This window comes from Schistocerca cancellata, chromosome 3, assembly GCF_023864275.1.
Source record: "Schistocerca cancellata isolate TAMUIC-IGC-003103 chromosome 3, iqSchCanc2.1, whole genome shotgun sequence".
Taxonomy (NCBI): Eukaryota; Metazoa; Arthropoda; class Insecta; order Orthoptera; family Acrididae; genus Schistocerca; species Schistocerca cancellata.
In genome coordinates this window covers 121,650,555-121,673,196 of record NC_064628.1, presented here as the reverse complement: position 1 = coordinate 121,673,196, position 22,642 = coordinate 121,650,555, and the positions used below count along the sequence as shown (strand labels likewise).

Genomic DNA, 22,642 nt, shown 5'->3' with positions numbered 1-22,642 from the left:
TCTATATTGTCTACTGTGTAATTATTTTCTGCAAGATAGTTGGCAAAGGCTGATGTGCTTAATTCATCTCCCTTAACAATCTGAGAACCCCCACATACACCCATTGTCTTTGTGCTTACCAAGCTTCACAAACTGAACTACATTGATTGAGGTCTAGTTTGGATTCAGGAAGTGGGAGGGAACTATTAGATGTTTGAGACTCGTAGGTTAAAGGGTGGTATGAATTACCAAAAATATGTAAAACTGGCTTATTAGTTGTGAAAAAGTATTCATGTATCCTCCTGAAAACCTTGAGAGACGTCAAATGAAAAGCTAAAAGATTGATAAAAGGACTATACACAAGACAAAAACTGGTGCCAAGGTTGACAAGGAACAACCAGGTGAGAAAAGTATTTTAAGTTGAATTAGATAAGGAAACGTTTATTACAAATACTTTTCAATCAGTATTCTTAGAAATTAATTTTGAAGTGTTAAGAAAAGCAGGAGATGAAATGATAAAAATGAGTAAGTGTGCAGGTGATGAAGCAGGTGTGCCAGAATCAGAGGAAGAATTACAGTGTATTTTTTAAAGGTTGTAAAAGTGAGAAAAGAATGTGGAACAAAGAAAAATGCATGATACACCAAAGTGATAGTATTTAGCATTGGGAGGAAAGCTCTTAGAACAAGTGACATCTCCTAGGTACTTAAGAAGTTTAGTGATGAAAATGGAACTGTGTACACTTCTGTCTCCAGTAGCTGTGTGTGTGTGTGTGTGTGTGTGTGTGTGTGTGTGTGTTCTATTTCTGAAGGAGGAGTTTTTAGTACAAAAATTTAAGCGATTAGCAATCTTTTATTGTGTCTGTATGCAAATCGGTGCCACCTCTTTTCCTGTGTCAAAGACACTTATCCCAATAATACCTCCATTTTTATAGCTATCACCTTTTTGACATCAAACAGTGTTTCCCCATCAACTGATGCAACTTTGGAAGCCACTTCTGCAGTAGTAAACAGGAGTTAATCCAATATACTAATGACTTCATCAGAGCTTTCGCAGACAGATTTGTGGCCACGTGTGCATAAAAAGATCTTCCACATCATTTCTTACCATCATCCAAATAAAACTTCTTTTGCTGACAGGCTGCCGATCAGTACTGCCTTTAACGTGGATTTTCGCCCATGTGTCGATATCCTCAACCATGCCCTTTCACAAACATTACCTATCCCGTCAAAAGGCAGGGCTGCCTGTGAAACCAGTCATGTGGTCTACAAGCTAAGCTGCAACCACTATTCTACATTCTACGTGGGCATGAAAACCAACAAGCTGTCTGTCCGCATGAATGGCCACTGAGAAACAGTGGCCAAGAAACAACTGGACGACCCTATTGCTGGGCACTCCGGTTAATTTTTTGTTGGCAGTTGAATGGTACAGCTGACAGGAGGTATGGCTACTGCACGAGTTAACCACAGAAAATATAAATGGGCCTTGGACACTGGTTCCAGGAGCAAACAGGAGAGAAGTTCTGATCTTGCTTCACCACCTGGATATAATCCTTCAGCTGGACAAGTTTATACTGAAGCCACTAGGGAGTCTGATCCGAACCATCTCATAATTAAAAAGTCATGGGAACTTGCACTGGGACCACTGAAACAGATGCCAATGAACCTGTTTATAATGTACATGGCAGGAAATTCCATTTCTATATTTCCAATTATGATGGTTGGCATGTTAATTGTTCATCCAGTAAAAGCCCTTTTCACCATGCAAACAAGTAAGTCATGCAATTTAATAACATACAAACCTTAAAAATCACTTGAAGTAGCAGTAGTTTGTAGGTGCTAAATGTTGAGGTATGGGATCCAAAGGTCTCAAGGCTGGCAACCAGCAATCTCCCAGATGATGAGCTGGGCATTCCACTCAAGACAATGTTTTTCATTTCAGTGAGACTTCACAGCCTGTGCTGTCTGGATCCTTCCCAACAACACCAGCTTTCCTGAACTGTGCGGGTGGGAATCTCCCTGAAATACAGCCTATGCTCCCATAACCATCCTGGCCTCAACTTTTAGTCTTTGTCTTTACCCATCTAGCCCCTTCCCTGTTCCCAGTCCAGCACTACACAGCCCTCCATTCCACTGATGCAACCAGTCTTCTTACTTCTCTCATTTTCTGCTACCCCCCCTCTCTCCCCCTCCCTTCATCTAACCTCCCCACTACATCTAGCACCTTACTCTCCGCCTCATCCCTGCAAGCTCCCACTAGCAGCATTTTACCATCCCCAACTCCTAACCTGCTATCCTTTGCCCTCCCCACCCCAGACTCCTCCGTACCCCCATCCAGTTGCCTCTCCCATCAAGCGCTGCTGCTCACAGTCTGGCTTCAGCTTCCAGAGACTTTTGTCGTGTGTGTGTGTGTGTGTGTGTGTGTGTGTGTGTGTGTGTGTGTTTGTTTTGTCTACTTTCGACACAGGCCTTGTTGGCCGAAAACTCACTTTCTGACAGTCTTTTTGTTGTGCCTATCTGCGACTGAGAATCTCTACTATATGGTGAGTAGCAACTATCCATTTCATAATATTGTTACATACCATCTAGGACTTTCCATTGTTTGACCATGCTCTTTGCCAGATATATTGTCTCAATCTCATTGCCCACTGATATGAGGGATGACCTATTCAAGATTATGCCTTCTGTTCCTCTCCAGCAGTGTAGCATTCCATCATCCATTCAGACATTCCATCATCGATGCCAACCAGCACGGATTTCAAAAACATAGATCATGTGAAACCCAACTTGGATTTTCCTTACATGACATACCGAAAACAGTGGATCAAGGCAGTCAAGTAGATGCAGTATTTCTCAATTTCTGAAAAACATATGACTCTGTACCATATCTGCACTTATTATGAAAACTAAAGTTGTATGGGGTATCAAATTAAATTTGGGATGGGATTGTGAACTTTTTTCATAGGAAGGATGCAGCTAGTTGTCTCTGATGGAGAGTCATTGACAAATGTAGACATGACTTCAGGTGTACCCCAGGGATGTGTAGTAGTCCCCTACTAGAGTCATTGACAAATGTAGACATGACTTCAGGTGTACCCCAGGGATGTGTAGTAGTCCCCTACTATTCCTGTTGTATGTTAATGACTTCTGTGGGCAGTATTGATAGTAACTGCAGACTTTTTGCAGTGAAGTGCAGTACAGTGATGTACAATCCAAAAGAAGCTGCACAAATATTCAGTCAGATCTCGATAAGATTGCAAAGCAATGCAAAGATTGGCAACTTGCTTTAAATGTTCAGAAATGTTAAATTGTGCACTTCACAGAATGAAAACAATATGATATCTTATGACTACAGTATCAGTGAGTCACAGTTGGAATCGGTTAACTAATGCAAATAGCAGGGTGTAACACTTCGTAGGGCCTGAAATGGAAATAATCACATAGGCTCCCTCATGGGTAAGGCATGTGGTAAATTTCAGTTTATTGACAGAAAACTGGGTAAACGCAATTAGTCTATAAAGGAGATTGCTTACTACAAATCACTCTTGTGATTCATCCTAGAATATTGCTCAAGTGTATAGGATTCCTACTAAATAGGAGTAACAGGGGATATTTATTGTATACAGAGAAGGGCAGCATGAATGGTCACAGGTGTGTGTGATCTGTGGGAGAGTGTTATAGAGATGTTGAAAGAACTGGTCGCCGCTTGAAGATAGACATAAACTATCGCAAGAAAACCTGCTTACAAAGATTCAAGAACTGGCTACAAATGAGGAGTCTAGGAATATACACGTCCCCCTACAATTGTGAGGTCAAGATCAGATTAATCACAGCCTGCACACAGGCATTTTAAACTTTCTTCCCATGCTCCATACATAAATGGATTTCGATTAAACTTTATAACTGGTACAGCAGTGTAGGAAATTATAGGTTGCTAACTACCACAAAAATAACACACTAAGTTGGAGACAGGCACAATTAAAAGACTTACACATAAGCTTTCGGCCACAGCCTTCATCAAGAAAAGAGAAGAACACACCATTCATTCACACAAACAAGCACATCTCACACACACATGACCGCAGTCGTGTGCATGAGGTGTGCTTGCTTGGTGAACGAACGGTGTGTTTATCTGTTTCCAATGAAGGCTGTGGCCGAAAGCCAATGTGTAAGTGTCTTTTAATTGTGGCTGTCTGCAACTTAGCGTGTTATCTTTACAGTAAGTAGCAAACTATCTTTTCCTACATTGTAGATATTCCTACTTTGAGTTTCTGTTGTTTTATAACTGGTACAATGTGATGTAGCCTCTGCCATGTGCTTCATGGTGGTTTGCAGAATGTACGTATAGGTGTTGACATGTCTGTAACAATTAAGCAGCTGCTTATCTACATCGAAGGCCATCACCATACTGTTGCTATGCAGTTGCTAAACACACTGCACTTCGAAGATTTTAACAGCTGGTTCAACACCTATGCATTTGGTTCTTCTCCCACCACCTCCTCCAGATGCAGCATGTATGAACAGTATGGTTGAAAAATGTTATTGCGTGTCCATAGCATGAACCTCTGCTGGTTTCTGTGTTCAGTCACCACATTCTGACTGTTACCCGTACACTCTGTCAATCCTGATCCTCTCCTGCCCCAATATTTTACACTCTCTCTGTCCCTCGCACCCCCCCCCCCCCCCTTCCCTTTCACTCCCATGCACACTTCAGTTTTGTTATTGGTACCAAAATTAATCCATGCTTCCCCACTGCCACTGAACGCTTCCCCCACTGCCACTGAACTCAACGTTCTCTTCTTCCTCTTGCCTCCCTACCTACTTCTTGCATCCATGTAGTTACAGCTATATCAACATGCCACTTAAGATGCATGGTGGAGTATACCTTGTGTCACTACTAATCATTTCCTTTCCTGTTCCACACTAAGAGTGGGAGGAAAAAGACTGTCTATATGTCTTTGTATGAGCCCTAATTTCTCTTATTTTAGCTTCACAGTCCTTACATTAAGTGTGCATTTGTGGTAGTAGAACCGCTGTGCAGTCAGCTTCAAATGCCGGTTCTCTAGATTTACTCAGTGGTGTTCCTCGAAAAGAACGTCACTTTCCCTCCCTATTGTCTGACTTGTTTTTACTCCCAACATCCATTTATTAAGACAGCAGCACATCAACAGGCAGTGTTGCCTTGGAAAAGAATATTGCATGTGCCTTTGTACTAAAACCATACGAACAGAAGGTTATCTTAAATTAAATGTGCCACCCACAATTCATGTGTGCATGAGTTCTTGGTGGTCCATATGTTTATACACTATTGCCAGCATTGAATTTCCATTCTTGTAATATAATAGAGTAAAGAGAACCTCCACATTTACCTCTGAGTTCTAGTTCCCCTCCTCCCTCACATGTTAAAAAGACAGTTATTTCAAAATCATCAGTTATTTTAGTTTTGAATGAGGATTGTCATTTATTGCAGATATATAAAACTGTTGTTTTCTAATTGGTCAAGAGTAACAAATACTCTATACATGTAGCGTATTAAACTTCCTTATAAATAAAATTTCTTTGATATATCTGTTCTGTGACTTATTTTAAACTGCTGAACATCCTCAACTGAATTGGGGTGTGTAGAACACTTTGTTCAAATGAGGAGAATACTTTCATAAAGAGAATTTAAATGGTTAAAGTTTTAATGTAAAGATCTGTGACACGTATTTGACAAAATAAAATTATTTTGCCAACTATAAAATTATTTTATCAGCTATTATCTGTTACACAGTTTCCCAGTAGCCATTTTAAAGTGTTAATGTCCACACTTGGATCACCTCTTTACTAATCAAATATGCCGTAAAAATTTGTGCAAATTTCTTCATTTCTGCAAAGCATGAGACCTTCTGTCCCATTGAGTGGACAAGAAAGGAAAGTAGTTTTGTATGATATTCAAACTGTTACACAGTCATGATTAAAATTTCCAGCCTTATTTTGCTGTAGTATGGAGTGTTGATTGTGGTGTGTGCAGGCGAATGCTGTCTTCAAGAACAAAACATTTTTTCTCACCAAACTCTATTCTGTATAATGATCATATACTTAACTTTATTTTTAAGCCTATCCTCTGAGTTTTCTCAATCAAAACGAAAAAAAAGACTGAAATGTTTACCTATAGAAAGACTGCAAACAACATTTTGACTGGCAGTAGTTGGGTCAACTTAACTATGTCAACATTCAAAATCCCCTGAATAAGATCACGATTCATTAATGTGTATCATACTGTGTTAGCACCGATGACTAAATTTCGCATAACTTTACGCCATCAAAAGCCAAAAAATTTCACAATGGCTGTTCTACTGAAGTGCGATTTGTAGAGAATTTGTTGCTGTTGAATGAATGACAGCAGCTGAACGTGGTACCAATCTGTGGTACTTTGGTCCATACATTCTAATTTTTTTCCGTTTTATTTATAAAATGACATTTGCTACTCAATACAGTGAGCTCTTAGCATTTTTTACCATTTACTTACCTCCATTCATTTGTAAATTTATTGCTCATTTAACTTTATTCATTTCTGTGTACTAATATACACTATTGTTGAAGTTGTTAATTTCAGTTATTCCAATAATTGATTAACCCAACAATGTCGTTCATTTCAGTGTCCATTCCATGGACCAATAGTGCCTCGGGATGAAAAGGGTCAGCGCACAGATGGTCAGCCTGATGAAAAATCAGAAGCTAATACTGATGACACCAATAAGAATGTTCCTGATTGGCAAGACCCGCAGCTTCTTGAAGACATTAAGGTAAACTGGTAGCACAGTGCATCAAATAAAAGTTACCAGTGAGGCAATGTTTTAAGGGGAGGCGGAGGAGGAATCATATTAGAATAATGTAGATAAATTCAACTATAGCAGAGAAACCTGTTTTGACTATCATTTCAATTCTTTGTGCAAGAAGTACTTATATTGCAACACACAAAATTTGTCAGAGTTTTCTTTGTTAAAAGCATTGAATTGTAATGTGTGCAGTTGTCAGCTGTGGATTTTCGGGCAACAATTGGCTTGTGTTCAACCCCTCTCATAAACCAATCAAGGTATTTAAAGGATCTCTAGACTCTTATTTCTGTGAATTCAGTATATTTTAAAGCTGCTTCCATTGGGAATAACTACAAAAACTTCAGAAGACAAATTTTAAACAATATTTTGTATTGTTTAGGAGCTATGATTCATATCTGAAATGTTTCAGTGCAATGCATGTCAATGAGCCACCCTAGAAGGCTCACAACTCTTATTGTGAGAATGTGCTGGGCTACCAAGAGGCACTATTTCTCTTTCTGTGTTGCAACCATGTACATGTACTATCCCTTTCCCCCTCTGCCTTTCAGTCAGATGGTCTTTTCTTTCCAGTGTAGACCCCACTTGGACCTTGTACACAATTTAGGACCCTTGTGCCCCATTTCACTCCCAGCACTTTCTATGCCTCCTCCTTGATAAATACATGGTCCCCATTGTTGGGTTGACATGCCACCACTTTTTCAAATTTTCCAGAAGTGCAGATTGTGCAGGGAAGGTCGCCCAATATGGAGTCCCACCTTTGTGCCTTTCCACCTTAGCACCCTTCCTTTCCATTAAGCTAGTACACCCAAAACCCAACACGATAGCCATCCCATTGTGGGAGGGTGTTCACGTATCTGCATGATAGTAATCACCTGACCACACAGGGATCACACTGTTGGTGCTTGAGCTGATACCTCCCAGCGTATGCGAAGGAGTATGTGCCTGTCATGACTGGGGCTTGGAGACTCTGAAAAACAGATTACTGGCCAGGTACCCATTGCTGAGGCTGGGCAACACACATGGGGATAGCTCCTGTTTGGTATGGATGGCACCTTGGCACATGACTTTAGATCAAGCTTTTCTCCCACAGGTAGTCACATGGCCCCAGCAGTCTCTTCAGAAGGAAAGAACTCATTCAACACAGAGGTATGGAACCCCAAAATGTTTCCTTCACAGGCTACGCCGTCAGTTTTGATTAAAACAGCATCCCCTGCCCAGTCATTGGTGTTGCTTGCTTGTGTCAAACTGGGCTACATTCTGATGACTGTCTCTTCCCATAATAGTCTAAACATGGTTCAAGGCATAATTTTCCATCGTGATCTCCTCCTGCAGTCTGATGTTGAGTTACACGCCAACTTGGAGCAAAGGGCTGTACACTTCGTCCATCGTGTCCATTGGGGGCCAGAGGACAATAATGTTGCTACTTTAGTCTTCATCTGGGCATATTGGGGCAATTTGTTGCCTGGAAAGTTCAAGATGATGGTATACTGATGTAGCATGAAACTGTATGTGTCCCCCATTCCCCCCAAGCAGTACTACAAAATGTATTAAATTCTGGCACATGTTGTCTTCGTGTTGCAACACCAGCCCAGTCTGTAGGAATTGAGGACGACTGTTACACCAGAATGTTCCTAGTGCTCCTCTCCCCATCTGCATCAACTGTGGAGAGTGTCATTGTCCCTTGGTGGAATCTGGAAATCGCTGAGGCCATTCGAGACCATAGGCAGTCTCTCCAATGACATAAGCAGCATCCATCATTCGAGCACATGATTGCCTTTAAACGGCTCTATGCCCAGATCCAATACTTAATAAAATGAAGGAAGCAAGAATGCTGGGAATGGTATGGTTCAGCCATTGGACCATGTACGCCTCCTTTGCGAACATCTTCCTTTGCATTATGTTCAAGCCTTTGTGTCTGAGAACTATCAACCTTTCTTTCATGTCCTTAAACAGCAGATTGAGCTACTGCACTTATCTTTCACTACAGGCCACTTGAGCCTATAATGCTCCATTCAGTGAGTGGAAATTATTCAGTGCCCTAGCCCTTTGCCCTGATACAGCCCCAGGACAAGACCGCATCCACAACCAAATGATCAAACACTTTTAGTGGATAGTCAGTGTCATCTCCTTACCATCTTTAACTGCATATGGAGTGAGAGCGAAAGTGAGCTCCCCTCTCAATGGCAGAGTGAAGGCGAGCTCCCATCTCCTCAATGGCGGGAGAGCATCATCGCCCCAGTACTGAAACTGGCATCATCGCCCCAGTACTGAAACTGGGATGCTTCCCCCAGAGATGGACAGCTATTGCCCAGTTAGTCTCACCAATGTTCTCTGTAAGTTGCTCAGATGCATAATGACCTGGAGCTTGTGTTGGCTCCTTGAGTCTCGGGGCCTTCTGGATCAGTAACACTGCGGTTTTCATGAAGTCCTTTCCACTGCTGATAATTTGGTTTGTCTGAAGTTTGACATCCACACAACTTTTGACTGACATTAATACTTTCTTGCCGTCTTCTTTGACATGCACGCTTATGACATCACTTGATGACATAACATCCTTGCTGCCTTACGTGAGTGAGGTTTCCGGGACCCACTTCAGATTTTTGTCCAGAACTTCTTGTTGCACCATACTTGCCACGTTCAAGTTAACGCTTCCCACAGTATCCCACCCATCCTCCCAATATCCAAAGAAATTTTGTTCCCCAGCGCTCTATATTAAGTGTCCCCTTCTTTTTAGTGGCCATCAATGGTCGAGCAGCAGCTGCGGGGTTTTCAGTATTACCCTCCTGGTCTGTCAACGATGTTTGCTTTTACTGTTTCTCCTCTAGTGTGGATGTTGCTGAATGCTTACTGCAGCCTGCCATTCAAAATGTGCAATTATTTACGGATTTCAGTTTTCTGCTACTGAGACTTGTGATTGTGCACTTCTGTCACTGTCGTACTGTTCATCCACAACCAGAACTTCATCTCAATAACCAGTTACTCAATGTGGTGGAGACTTACCACTTTTTGGGACTGGTCGTTGATGCCTGGCTGACTTGGCTTCCCCATTTTCGTCAGTTTAAGCAAAGGTGCTGTCTACACCATAATACACTTCACTGCCTCAGCTGGAATGCAGACTGCATTACCCTTCTGCAGCTTTACAAAGCTCTGATCCATGTCCTGTCGTCATCATGTGAGTCTGCCATATGGTTGGCATCACCCTCACCATTGCAGTCCCTAGAGCCAATAAATCACTGTGTGGTCCAACTTGCAACAGGAGCCTTTAGAACTAGCCCTGTGAACAGCATGCTTATGCAGGCTGGGGTCCCTCCACTTTGGATCAGGTGCCAACAACAGCTATTCAGTTATGCTATACTTGTTCACATCTCCCTTAAGCATTCAAACTACCATGTCCTTCTCCATAGTAGGGAGGTCCACTTCCCACAACAGAGACCTAGAACTGGGGTCTCAATTGCTCTGCTCTGAACTCCCAATTCCCCCACTGTCTCCTCTTGTCAGTTAGGTGTTTTGCCACCTGTTCCTGCCTGTCCTCGATGTATATCCAGATTCGGAATTGGTATACACTTACAGCTTGATAGTCAGTGGATGAACTGGTTTTGCGTACACACATGCAAGGTGCAGTGAACTACACTCCTTGCCAAGAGGATGCAGTGTCTTCACTGCTGAATTGGTGGCCATCAAACGAGCCCTTAGCCAAGCTCTTTCTTGCACTGGCATGGTGCTTCTAATCTGCAGCGACTCCCTGAGCAGCCTTCAGGCTATAGACCACTGCTACAATGTCACCCATTAGTCACGACTATCCAGGACCTTCTCTCTAACCTCCATCAAGCTGGATGGCCAGTTGTCTTTCGTTTGGACTCCTGGACATGTTGGGATCTCAGGGAATGAACATGCTGATTGCTTGGCATGGTTTCCTACCAGGATGCTGAGTTTGGAAATGGGGGTTCAAGAACTGGATCTTTGGTCAACTCGACGCCATCAGTTATTGGATGTCTGGAACTCAGAATTATTCGTCCTGGACTCCCCAAACAAACTGAGGGCAGTAAAGCAGACCACGACCATGTGGCAGTCCTCTCTTCATGCTTCCCACAGGGAATCCACTGTCCTTTGTCGGTCATGCATTGGCCACACTTGGCTGACCCATGGCCACATTCTCTGACCTGAGGACCCACATTACTGCTAATGTAGTGCCCGCCTGATGGTGGCCCACATCCTAGTAGACTGCACAAATTTTTCTGCATTGTGGCGATGTCTTAAACTTCCTGACACACTACCTCTGGTGCTAGTGGACGATGCCAAAGTGATTCATCTCTGTGAGGTGGGGCACTTTAGCCTCATGGACTGCCTTATTGTTTCGAGAGGCAGCCCTTGCCTGCTGTGGCCAAGGTCCCCATGGCAGCCCTTGTTCAGTGGTCAGGCCCTTTCCGCTCTTTTATTCTCCTTATTCTTTTATATTTACCATTTTTAATTTTTCTTAAACTTTTATCATCTTGTCTTTGTTGCTCGTTTTCTTGGGGGCACCGGCTAGCGAGTAGTACTGGTGGGGTGCAAAGGGTGCGCCTCCCACCACATACCATGCTCTGGGGACCTCCAGCTGCATTCTGGGCGAGCAGCTCGACCACCGTATCCCTGTAACTTCCTTCCCACTTCCTTAATTTTAGCTCTCTCTTATTGTATCTTGCTTACAATTGGGCTTCACAGGATTTGCCTTTTGTACCCTTCTTTTAAGGGTTACTTCTGGTTCAATACATATAGAATGAAGGGACTGATGACCTCAAAGTTTGATCCCTTTAACTCCAACAACCAAACAAACAACAAACCATATCAGTTAACACATACCACTGTCAATCATTTTACTTGTTACTTGGTGCAGCAATTACTTTGACAGTATCATTATGTTATAAATAATTACACTTCTTAAACTGTTGCTTTTATGCATTACAAAATATTGTTTTACCAGAAAATGGGACTTTTTTATACTGAAGCTCTCACCTGTAATTAATGAACTATTGTGTCTGTTTATACTTCTTGGCAATATAATGCTTCTAAAATTCAATAGGTTTCCGCCCTGAGAGGGGTGTTCAAAAATAAACCGAACTTTTGAAATAGTGCACCATCCAGCAGAGAGAGCACGTGTTTTGGTTACTGAGCGCACCTAGCTGCATGTTGAAACAACAAACTGCCATTTGCCTCATATCGCTCAGACAATTAGCAAGTGAACCACAGCTCCTGAAGTAAGCACGTGTACAGCCTGTTCGTCAGATTAGTGCAATGAAGGAGCTTGAAGAACAATGTGTGTGTGTGTGTGTGTGTGTGTGTGTGTGTGTGTGTGAGAGAGAGAGAGAGAGAGAGAGAGAGAGAGAGAGAGAGAGAGAGATTTCAAATGCTTGGCCAAGCATATGGAAAGGAATGTATGAGTCGCATGCAGTTCTATGAGTGGTTTAAACGTTTTCAACAGGGTAGAATATCGGTCTCTGATGATTCCATGTCTGGACGTCCTTCCACATCAGCAGATGATGGGGCCATGAGGACAGCGTTCATGCTGTGATTCGCAGAAATCGTAGTTTAACTGTTCGAGAAGTTGCTGAAGAGGAGGCATCTGCATAGGATCATGCCATCAAATTTTCAGTAAAAACTAGTCACTTGTAACAGGCACTACAGTGCTAAAACCAGTTGCTTGGTATGCAGTGCAAGGAGGGTAGCTTTGATCAAGGTCCACCCTTTTGTGATCAGAAAGTGATTAGAAAGAATATCTGGTACTACTAAATCTGTGGAAAGACTTATACTGTAGAAACCCTTTCATTAAGACTGTAAGGAGCCAAATTTCTGTAAGAGCAAAACCCTTTCAGTAGTTACTCCATTATCTCTAAATTTTAGAAAACCTTCAACTTCTTTCATCCCTTAAGTGGGTGTAGTACATGCACACATCTATGCGCCCCAGTGAGTAGTTTTCCCTATCACAGACTGCTGCAGTCGTACCATGTACCTAGGTCACTCATAAAAACATTTCTTTGTCAATTTTTATTTATGAACCAACTTCAATGTGGGTGATAATCAAATCGAATCTTTTAAAGAGGCAAATGATGCAGAATTCTGCCCACCTCACAAAGACTATGTTTGTTTTATGTGTGAAGTACATTAAGGCAGGGTGTTACACATAAAATAACTTCACATTCACCAATCATTTTCTGCTACTAATCTCTCATGTCAGCATGGACACACTGTTAAGTGAGGAATAGCCAATGATTTGCACTTACGGATTTAATTACACCCAGAATGTTGAGCAATCCTCAAAAGAAAGCATCTGAAACGGGTGATCACCAAATGTGCTCTACCAAACCATTGACATATCAACACCAGATTCTTCTCACCATTGAAGAAGTGTGTCCTTTCCATGATGGGCTGAGCTCTGCTATGAGTGACAGATGTGCAGCTCTGCAATTTTTGCCGCTATACGATTTTTCCGATGCTAACCAGCTGCAGAGACCCTTTGTAATTGTTTTGGTAGGGAAATCAAAATGTCACCACATTGTTAAAGAGAGTGAAATATATTTCTGGCATTAACTTGTGAATGCTGTATAAATTATACCAACAATTCCACTATAGCATGGGAGACCATCTAAAGGATTTCTAGTAGAGAGGAAGGTGACCAATTATAGGCCCAATAAGAAGTAGTTGTCTTCAGAGAGACATAGTGCGTATGATGGTTGAATGTTTCTCTGGGATGAAAGCTATCACCAACCTGGATACATCCTTCTGTCACTGCCAAGCTATCTATGAGGAGAGGAATTGAAACTTTTTTTTGGACAACAAGGGAATTGGATTTGGCACTTTTCACAGCACCACATAGGGCCACTAAAAAATTTGTCCTGCCCTGATCACTACCATTTGGGAGACAAAATTACTGTAGATGTTACAGGAGAAGGACCATAGTGTTAGCCACTAGATACACAAGAAAGATATTGGAGTGGACATTGAATCATTATCTTGTCAGCATTGTCAAGTATAGGCACCTTCTAAGTGGTTTTTTGGTTTGGGTTCTATCACTGATAACCTGACTCAGGTGGAAGCAGCTATACACCACACTTTCCTACACAAACTATTACAGGTAGGTGTGTTTTTCCATCTTCATAAGGACTATAATAATACTTCGAGGCATACTATTTTTGAAAAACTGCATCAGTGCATTTTTGGGAAGTCCAACATTGTTATATGGCACTTCTTACTTGCTGTGTAAGATACAAAGTCAGGGAAGCCCTTTCCACCAAGTCACCATTTTTATCTTACCATTATGTCCATGGTAATAATGCCAGTATATTGTTCCTTACTTGTGGATGATTTCACTCGTCCTCATACCTTCTAATAACAAAATGTCATCTCTCAGATTTTCATGGAGTGGTTGATTAATGGAGTGCTTCCAGGTGTTACACCTGGTTGTTTCCATTTTATGCACAATATTTTGATGGCTGAACCGGCAGTCTTATTAAGGTGCTGTGAATTTTGCTGATATGTGTACTTGATGCCTGGACTAGTTTGAGTCCAGGTAGTGAGTGCACATAACATCAAAACAAGCAGCACCTGGAGACTAAAGCTGGGATGGTCATTGAAATAGTGTACATAAAATGGAAACAACTCGTCAGAACACCTGGAAGCACACTATTACCAACATTCCAGTTGCAAGTGATGTTAAATGGGCTTGGGGGAGAAGACTGCAAATAAAAACTTCACATTCTTAAAAGGGAAAACAGTGTTCATTGACATCCACCATTCACAGTCGAGAGACTTTGTGGTGATGAAAATATAGTAAATTCGTGATATAGTAACATATTAAATTCCTTTAATCATTCTTCATAGTTATTTTCGTCTTGTAGTCTGAATTTCAGTTTGATCCAGATTCATAGTTAACTTAAGGGCCGGCACATGAAAGGGTTTATTGGTGGCAAATTCATAAAAGAAAATAATATTTTGAACACAATACTTATTCTTCTTTATATTATAAATGAGTTCCACTGGATTATGTATTTCATCTGTTTATTACAAAATCGTAGAGAAAGGTGCTTTGTGTGGATATCGGGATCATTTATATACACCCTTCCATGGTAATTTTTGTTGTTGTATGCTCAAAAGGGACTCCTTCAACATGGGCGTGGTGTTTAGAGCTCCATAATGTACTTGTTGTGATTGAAAGCATCCGCTGGTGAACTTGCAATCCCGCACATTGCCGGAGGAGTGCTTCAAACACATAAAAGTTCAGCGCAAACAAATATTTGTATCAACATATAATATAATATTAAAAAATGTAGATCTGTGCACTATTTTAAACATTCTCTTTAACCTCCCATAAATAAACTAAATGGTTGCTCATTTAGATATGATGGTAAGAGTACACTAAATTTTGCACCTGAAGTGAAAATCTTGAATGAAATTATGCAAAAATTTGGCACCCTCACATATGCTGTCCTATATAAATAAGTGAGCATGTTCCTATTTCTTAAGTAATCTTAATTCAGACACCAAATATTACATTAAGAAATTATCTTCTCCATTTATATCTTTGAACAAAATCTTTGTTTGTATTTATTTATTTCAGTAATTAATTATCCAGCCACTTAAAATACTCAGCTGTTAGACTTTCCTTTTTAAAAGTTACAAGTTCCATTTATGTCAAGTAAGTATGTAGTTCCCCCTTGCTTTTGTCAAGTAACCCTATAGGTTTCAACAAAACAGTTCTGCTAATTGAACCAACTTTGTTATTGTCAAAGTATTCCCTTAAATCGGCATCTTTGGTGTAATACAATATTTATTGTTATTCTTATTTGATCTTTGAAATGTAAAGAATGCCAATACAACTAGATCCTACTTCAAGGTATCTGTCATACACAACTGCAACGATCTATTAATTATACATGGTGGTCAGAAACAGTTTGCAAAGCTTGTACAGGTGTTGCTGGGGGAGGGGAGGGGAGAGGGGGGGGTTAATGCTGAGAAATAATTGTTAAGAAAAAATTTGATACATTGTGCCATTGCGTTTCTGTGTTATTTAGCATTTAAGTGCCATTGCGTTTCTGTGTTATTTAGCATTTAAGCCGGTCAGTCTGATCTTCGCAGGCACAAGTTCAAGCACTTGTCAAGAGACAGTGTTGCCAAATGTTTTCTTTTGGTTTCCTCAAACCAAAGGAATGTAGTGTATGCTCACCTAACTTAAATTTATCACTTATGGAGAAAGGCATATTTTAACTGGTAATGAGAATTTCAACAAATGGTAGCTTATGAACCCACAGATGTTTGTGCATTACTGCGCTTTAGCACGTACAAGTGCTTAAATTTGTGCATGCAGTGACCTGATTGGTTAACTTCAATGCCAAATAGCTCGGAAATGGTGCAACTCCCCCTTGCCCCAGTATGGGTGTCCTTGCCCAATGGAGTAAAAGTTGGAAATCTGTAATTTAGTCCTCTATTATTAGATCTAATTCTTTTCTTGTCACGTGAGTTGCTCATTCAAAATTTAAATATGTATTAATTCGTAATTCCTCTGAAGTATACCTTTTATCCCTTTTAGTATTTAATGTTGATCCCATATCTGCCTGCGCATTAGTATGTGAATACGGTAACTTATCCTTCAGTAAACCTTTGTTTTGATGATTTCCCCTCACTGCTTGAGGGTCCTATATTAGCTTATAATTTTTCTAACTGTGGTTCCAATTAATTTATAATTACAGAAGACATAGCAACATTCATATTTGTTACTCTTTCCAAACTACCATTTGTGTCTAATAGTTTCTATTCTAATATACCTACTCTATTCACAAAATTATCCAGTACAGATTTAATTGTAAAGAAATGTTCTACATGTACATCTACACCTACAATGAGCCCTAATTTCTCATACCTTCTCTTTATAGTCCTTACATGTAATGTATGTTGGAGGCAGTAGAATCGCTCTGCAGTCAGTCCCAAATGCCGGTCTTATAGATTTTCTCAATAGTGTTCCTCAAGAAGAATGTTGTGTTCCTCCCAGGGATTCCCGTTTTTGTTCCTGAAGCATATCCGTAACACTTGCAAGTTGTTCGAACCCACCAGTAACAAATCTAGGAGCCGCGTCTGAATTGCTTTAATGTTTTCCTTTGATTGGACCTTTTATGGATCCCAAACATTCAAGCAGTACTCAAGAATAGGTCACACTATTGTCCTATGAGCAGGCACCTTTACAGATGAACCACACTTTCCTAGAATTCTCCCAATAAACCAAAGTTGACCACTCGCCTTCCCTACCGCAATTCCCATATACTTGTTCCATTTCATATTGCTTTGCAACGTTATGCCCAAATATTTAAATGAAGTGACTGTGTCAAGCTAGACACTACTAATGCTGTATCCAAACATTTCAGGTTTGTTTTTCTTACTCATCTGCATTAACTCCCATACTTCTTCATGTAGAGCTAGCTGCCATTCATCACACCAACTAGAAATTTTGTCTAAGTCATCTTATTTCCTCCTCAGTCACTCAACTTTGACACTTTACCACACACCACAGCGTCATCAGCAAACAACCGCAGATTGCTGCTCACACTGTCTGCCAAATCATTTATGTATATCGAGAATAATAGCAGTCCTATCACACTTCTGTGGGGCACTGCTGATGTCACCCTTGTCTCTGATGAACACTTGCTGTGAAGGACAGCTTACTGGATTCTATGTTGTTGAGTCACTCAGATATCAATGAACCTATTCTATATACTCGTACTTTCTTTAATTGCCTACAATGGGGTACTGTGTCAAACACTTCCAGAAATCTAGAAATATGGAATCAAGCCTGTTTGCCTTTCATCCATAGTACACAGTGTATCACATGAGAGAAGGGCAAGCTTGGTTTCATACTGATTCATGAATCTAAGATTCTTGGTCTCAGCAAAATTTATTGTATCAGAACTGAAAATGTAGTCAAGGATTCTGCAGCAAACCAGTGTTAAAGATACTGGTCTGTAATTTTGCTGGTCCATTCTTTGGCCATCTTATATACAGGAGTAACCTACAATATTTTCCAGTCACTTGGGACCTTTTGCTGGACGAGAGATTTACAATAAATGCAAGTTAGGAAAGGGACCAATGCTGTAGAGTACTCTTTGAAAAACTGAATTGGGATTCCATCCAGATCTGGTGACTTACTTGTTTTCAACTCTTTCAGTTGTTTCTCTACACAAGGGACGCTTATTATTATGTCAACTTTACAGGAGTTTGTTCAATGATCAAATGATGGTATGTTTGTGTTATTCTCCTGCATGAATGATTTCTTAAACGTGAAATTTAAGACTTCAGCTTTCATTTTGCTGTCTTCAACTGCAGATTGATAAACAAGTGACTGGATGGAAGCCTTAGACCCACATACCGATTCCCCCCTGACTAATCTTTTTCTAAATATGATGGTGGTAATGGTATGCTTCATGCATAGATCTTTTCACAGACGTACAAATCTGTTCTAACATTTGCTTGTCGTCATTTGCATATTCTCTTTTGATCTAAGAGTACAACAGCATCTGCTTCCTCAGCTGTTTCCAATCTCATTGTTAAACATGGCAGGTCTTTTTTGTCCTTAATCCACTTACTAGGCGCACAATTCTCCAGACCATGCTTTACAGTCTGCTTAAAATGTGCCCATAATTCCTCTGTGCCAATCGTACTGGAAGTAAGCGATGTCAGTTCACTGTCTAAGTGGGATACCAACAACTGCTTAACACTCTCATAGCCTTCTTAACTGATTCATTAACTTTTGTAACCATAGTTGCTATAACAACATCACGGTCGTTAATCCCTGTTTCTATACTGAAGTCAATAAGAACCAGTTTATTTGTAGCTACAAGGTCTGAGATATTTCCATTGCTTGTGGGCTGCCAAACTAGCTGCTCAGGACAGTTTTCAGAAAATGCATTCAAAAGTACTTTGCATGACTGTCTGTCTGTACCCCTGCAATGAATTTACACTTACAAAATGTAAGTTGACGCCTGTTAAACAGAAAATTGCACACAAAATTTAAGAAATATACTAAGAGGAAAACGGAGAAAAAGAGAAACACTTAACTTGCCACTCTGCAGATGTGTTAATTACTATGTTATGGACTGCATGAATTTACACTTACAGAAATACCAGGGTTAAACCTCTGAAACAGAAAAACATGCATAAAATTTAAGAGATATTCCATGAGAAAAACACAGGAAAAGATAAATACGTAACTTGCCGCTCTGTAGATGCATATCAGCTGAGAGCTGGAGCCTCTGCTTAATTTGTTTGCTTTCCAACCTTTCTTCCACCAGCTTTATATGATTTCCTAATTCTTCTGCATTTTAAAATCCTAATTCCATTCTCTTTTGTAGTATGTCCAGCCTTCCATTTAATTGAGAAATTAAGTCTAGTTTTCTTTTATTCATTTGAGAAATTTGTTGATCATTTCGGCTTTAATTTGTATTAATTGCTGTGCAATTTTCTGCTTAATTGTTTCTATTTTCCACTGTGAGAGCCATTGTGCCAATCTCTTAACAAGTACAAATGTAAAAAGTCACAAAGATTAGTTTCGTAAACTACTTATAATAAAACACAGCCGGCCGTGGTGGCCAAGCGGTTAAAGGCGCTACAGTCTGGAACCGTGTGACCGCTACGGTCGCAGGTTCGAATCCTGCCTCGGACATGGATGTGTGTGATGTCCTTAGGTTAGTTAGGTTTAATTAGTTCTAAGTTCTAGGCGACTGATGACCTTAGAAGTTAAGTCGCATAGTGCTCAGAGCCATTTGAATAACACACATTTAGTTTTCTTTTTTATTTGTCATTAATGAACTTAATTTTCTCAACAATTTTTCTTTCTGATCAAACTTCACTTCGCTGTTTGCCAAAGTTAATTGAGAAATCACTCACAGTATATTGTATTGTAAAAGAATATAATCCAACAGATTTTAATAAAGTGAGCTCTGCAGGGAAGTCTGTTGCTGAGCAGCAGCTGCAACTGCCACCAGCTGTCATTGCTGCGCATTGCCTGCATTGCTGAATTGCCTCTGTGCTGTCTGGCTGTAACTTATAGTATTGCATGTTGTTTGCTGCATGACAACTGCATACTGTGCTACCTGGCTGCATTGGGTGCAAACAGTTTATTGCAGATTGCAGGCTTTCAGTCAATGCTAAATTTGAGAGAGCATGGCTACTCTGCTACTGCTTCTTCGAATGTTTTAAGCTAATTACATTGCAGTTTATGCATACATTCAATGAACGTATAATGGATGTGAATCTTCAGAATTTGATTTTCACGTGCAGTGTTTCATTAAGTTCTTCTTTATGATGTACAAAGGCTCAAAATCTTATTTGTAATTATTATTTGTTGCTACATACCATTTGGTTATGTTTAGTGGTGTACTAGTCATCTTTTTCATTTCCATGATAACAGCTTGTTGATTTACATTGTCAAGCAAAACACTTGTTTTTAGATAATAACAAATATTTAAAAATCATTTTCAGTTCCAATATAGAGTTATTAATAACATTTAGAGCCAATAAATATATTTTATATCATTTTTAAATATCTTCTGTTCTTCCGCACAATATCAGTATGTTGCAAAAAGCCGTGTACAAAAGTACAGTTTTTCATGGAGTCATATCTCAAGCTCTGTTGATCACAGAGATAAAGGATAAAGTGTTTTGGATAGCTATTGGCTTAGCAACAACTTGTATACCTATTGGAAGAATGGGTATACTGTAGCTATGCTAAGCTAAGCTACAGGTTGAAATTTAAACATCACACAGTTCCTCCAACCCAAGCAAATTGAGCAAATCAGTTAGTTCTTTTGAACTAGGTGTGATGTGGGCTGGCCCCTAGGCAAGTTAGAAAAGCACCATTTGTTCATGGGCACTTCCTCAGAAAACCCCAAAAGATCATCATTTTTGGGTACGAAAACTACCAGTTGTGAGATTGGTGACTTCTATAATTTTTATTCATGGCAGATCACCAATTTTTTTGCCATATGTTCTAAAGCTGATATTTGGGGGGGGGGGGGGGCTTCGATTTTTTTTCCCCAATATTGTTATCCATTACAAAGATCTGGTAGTTCAACATTGCTGCACTTGTGCATAAAATCACAGAAACTGGTTTTTAGCTGTTTTTGTGCTGTGCACCACAATTATCTAATTAACTAACCATAGCAAATGGCACAATTTGAATGGTACATTCTTAAGACATTCATCTATAAGTGTCATTTTCCTCTGTTTGAAAATCTATATCTGTTATCATGATATACACAGAAACCCATGATTATGGGTACCAAAAGTACCAATTGTGTTTCTGTTCATGGCAGATCACCAAAATTTTTATCATGTGTTCTTAAGATAATGATCTTGGAGGACCTTGAAACATTTTTTTTCCTATATCAATATGTGTTACAGAGATCCAGAGGTTCAAAATGACCATACTTATATGCATAGTGTCCAGTCTGAGGAGTAAAGGTAGTCTGAAGTGACATACTGGACACATGGCAAGGATTCTAAGATCATCCTATGTGTTCCAAGATCATCAGACTAGGTTTTTAGTCAGCATTTTTCCACAAATAAAACTTAATGATGCTCTGTCTGAAAAAAAAAATACATAGAACTGGGAAGACTGCAAATTCAGTAAAATATTTCTGAAAACATTTTTACTCTTAATACAAATCATAAGCTGGGTGTTTATGATGAACTCTAATTGATGAGCAAATTATTAAAAAAAAAGAAAAAAGAAAGTGGAGCAAACAATATAGTAGTAACTTTATATTATTCATACCTATTTGTTGTTTATGTGTGTCAAATTATATTTATAAATGTGTCAATTTATTATAATGTGTCTACTAATCTGCTCTTCTCTACCCCATGTAGCACCTTTATAGATTTCGTGATGCTAAATGAAGATTTATAGTTCTCACTTTCATTTGTGTGCTTTCTGAAACCTGTTTGCCTCACATAGAAATTTTCATATTCACCACATGTGATTTTATAATTCACTGATTGTGTAAATGGTTTTGTTTTCTGGGTCGTGTGTGAGATTATTATCCCTACTTTGGTGTTCCTGCAGAACCTGACTCGTACTTCAATTTTACAAAAATTACTGGCTGTTCTGTCTGAGATGCCATTATAATAAAGTAAAGCAATGAATTTCATTTTTTCTGGTTGTGCTTCCCTTTTTAATGTTATTTCTTTATCTATATTGTTGCTTTTGTAATGTATGTTGGTAGTATACATTCTGGGTACTTATCAGCATTGTAGCCTTTATTTATTGCTAGATGTTTTAGTATACACAACTCTTCAGTAATTTTGTTCTGTTCTAATGGGAGGTTAGTCATTCTGTCAGTCATACAGGGAAAAGAAGTCTTTTTTGTGCATTTCTGGGCAGTACGATCTGTTGTGAATTTTGTTGACAGTGCAGGTTGGTTTCCAAAATATTCTAAATTTGTGGGCGCCTTTGTCATTCTTTATCATCATATTGACTAGTATTGCCAACTACTTGTTCTTTGATGTGCAGTTGTACATATTACATTGTTATATGTGCATAACAAACTGGTATGTAAAAACCTTTTAAAAATCTTGTCAGTATCTCGCTAATCTTATCAGTATCTGGCCCCGGCAGCCAGAGACAGTGGTCGTGTGTGTGTGTGTGTGTGTGTGTGTGTGTGGGTGGGTGACCTGTGCTTTGCACTATGTGGTGAGTAGCAATCTTTCCTTTTCATAATAAGAGGTCTGTTCAAAAAATTCCAGAACATTTGTAATTTGTGCCATTGGTGTGTTGGAATGAAATGTTGGTGCACACGCCTGTGTTTAATGTGTAAATGCCATAAGTTTCA

At 39.8% G+C, this 22,642-nt stretch overlaps 1 protein-coding gene across 2 annotated transcripts in view; it reads left to right on the top strand.

The window, feature by feature from the left end:
* The window catches only part of LOC126177146 (UV-stimulated scaffold protein A-like), a 126,205-nt gene that overhangs the window by 87,653 nt on the left and 15,910 nt on the right, over positions 1-22,642 (top strand). For both annotated transcript variants that reach the window (XM_049924418.1, XM_049924419.1), the window contains one exon: positions 6,618-6,764. In XM_049924418.1, the coding sequence (XP_049780375.1) occupies positions 6,618-6,764 (147 nt within the window). The remainder of the gene's footprint in view (positions 1-6,617; positions 6,765-22,642) is intronic.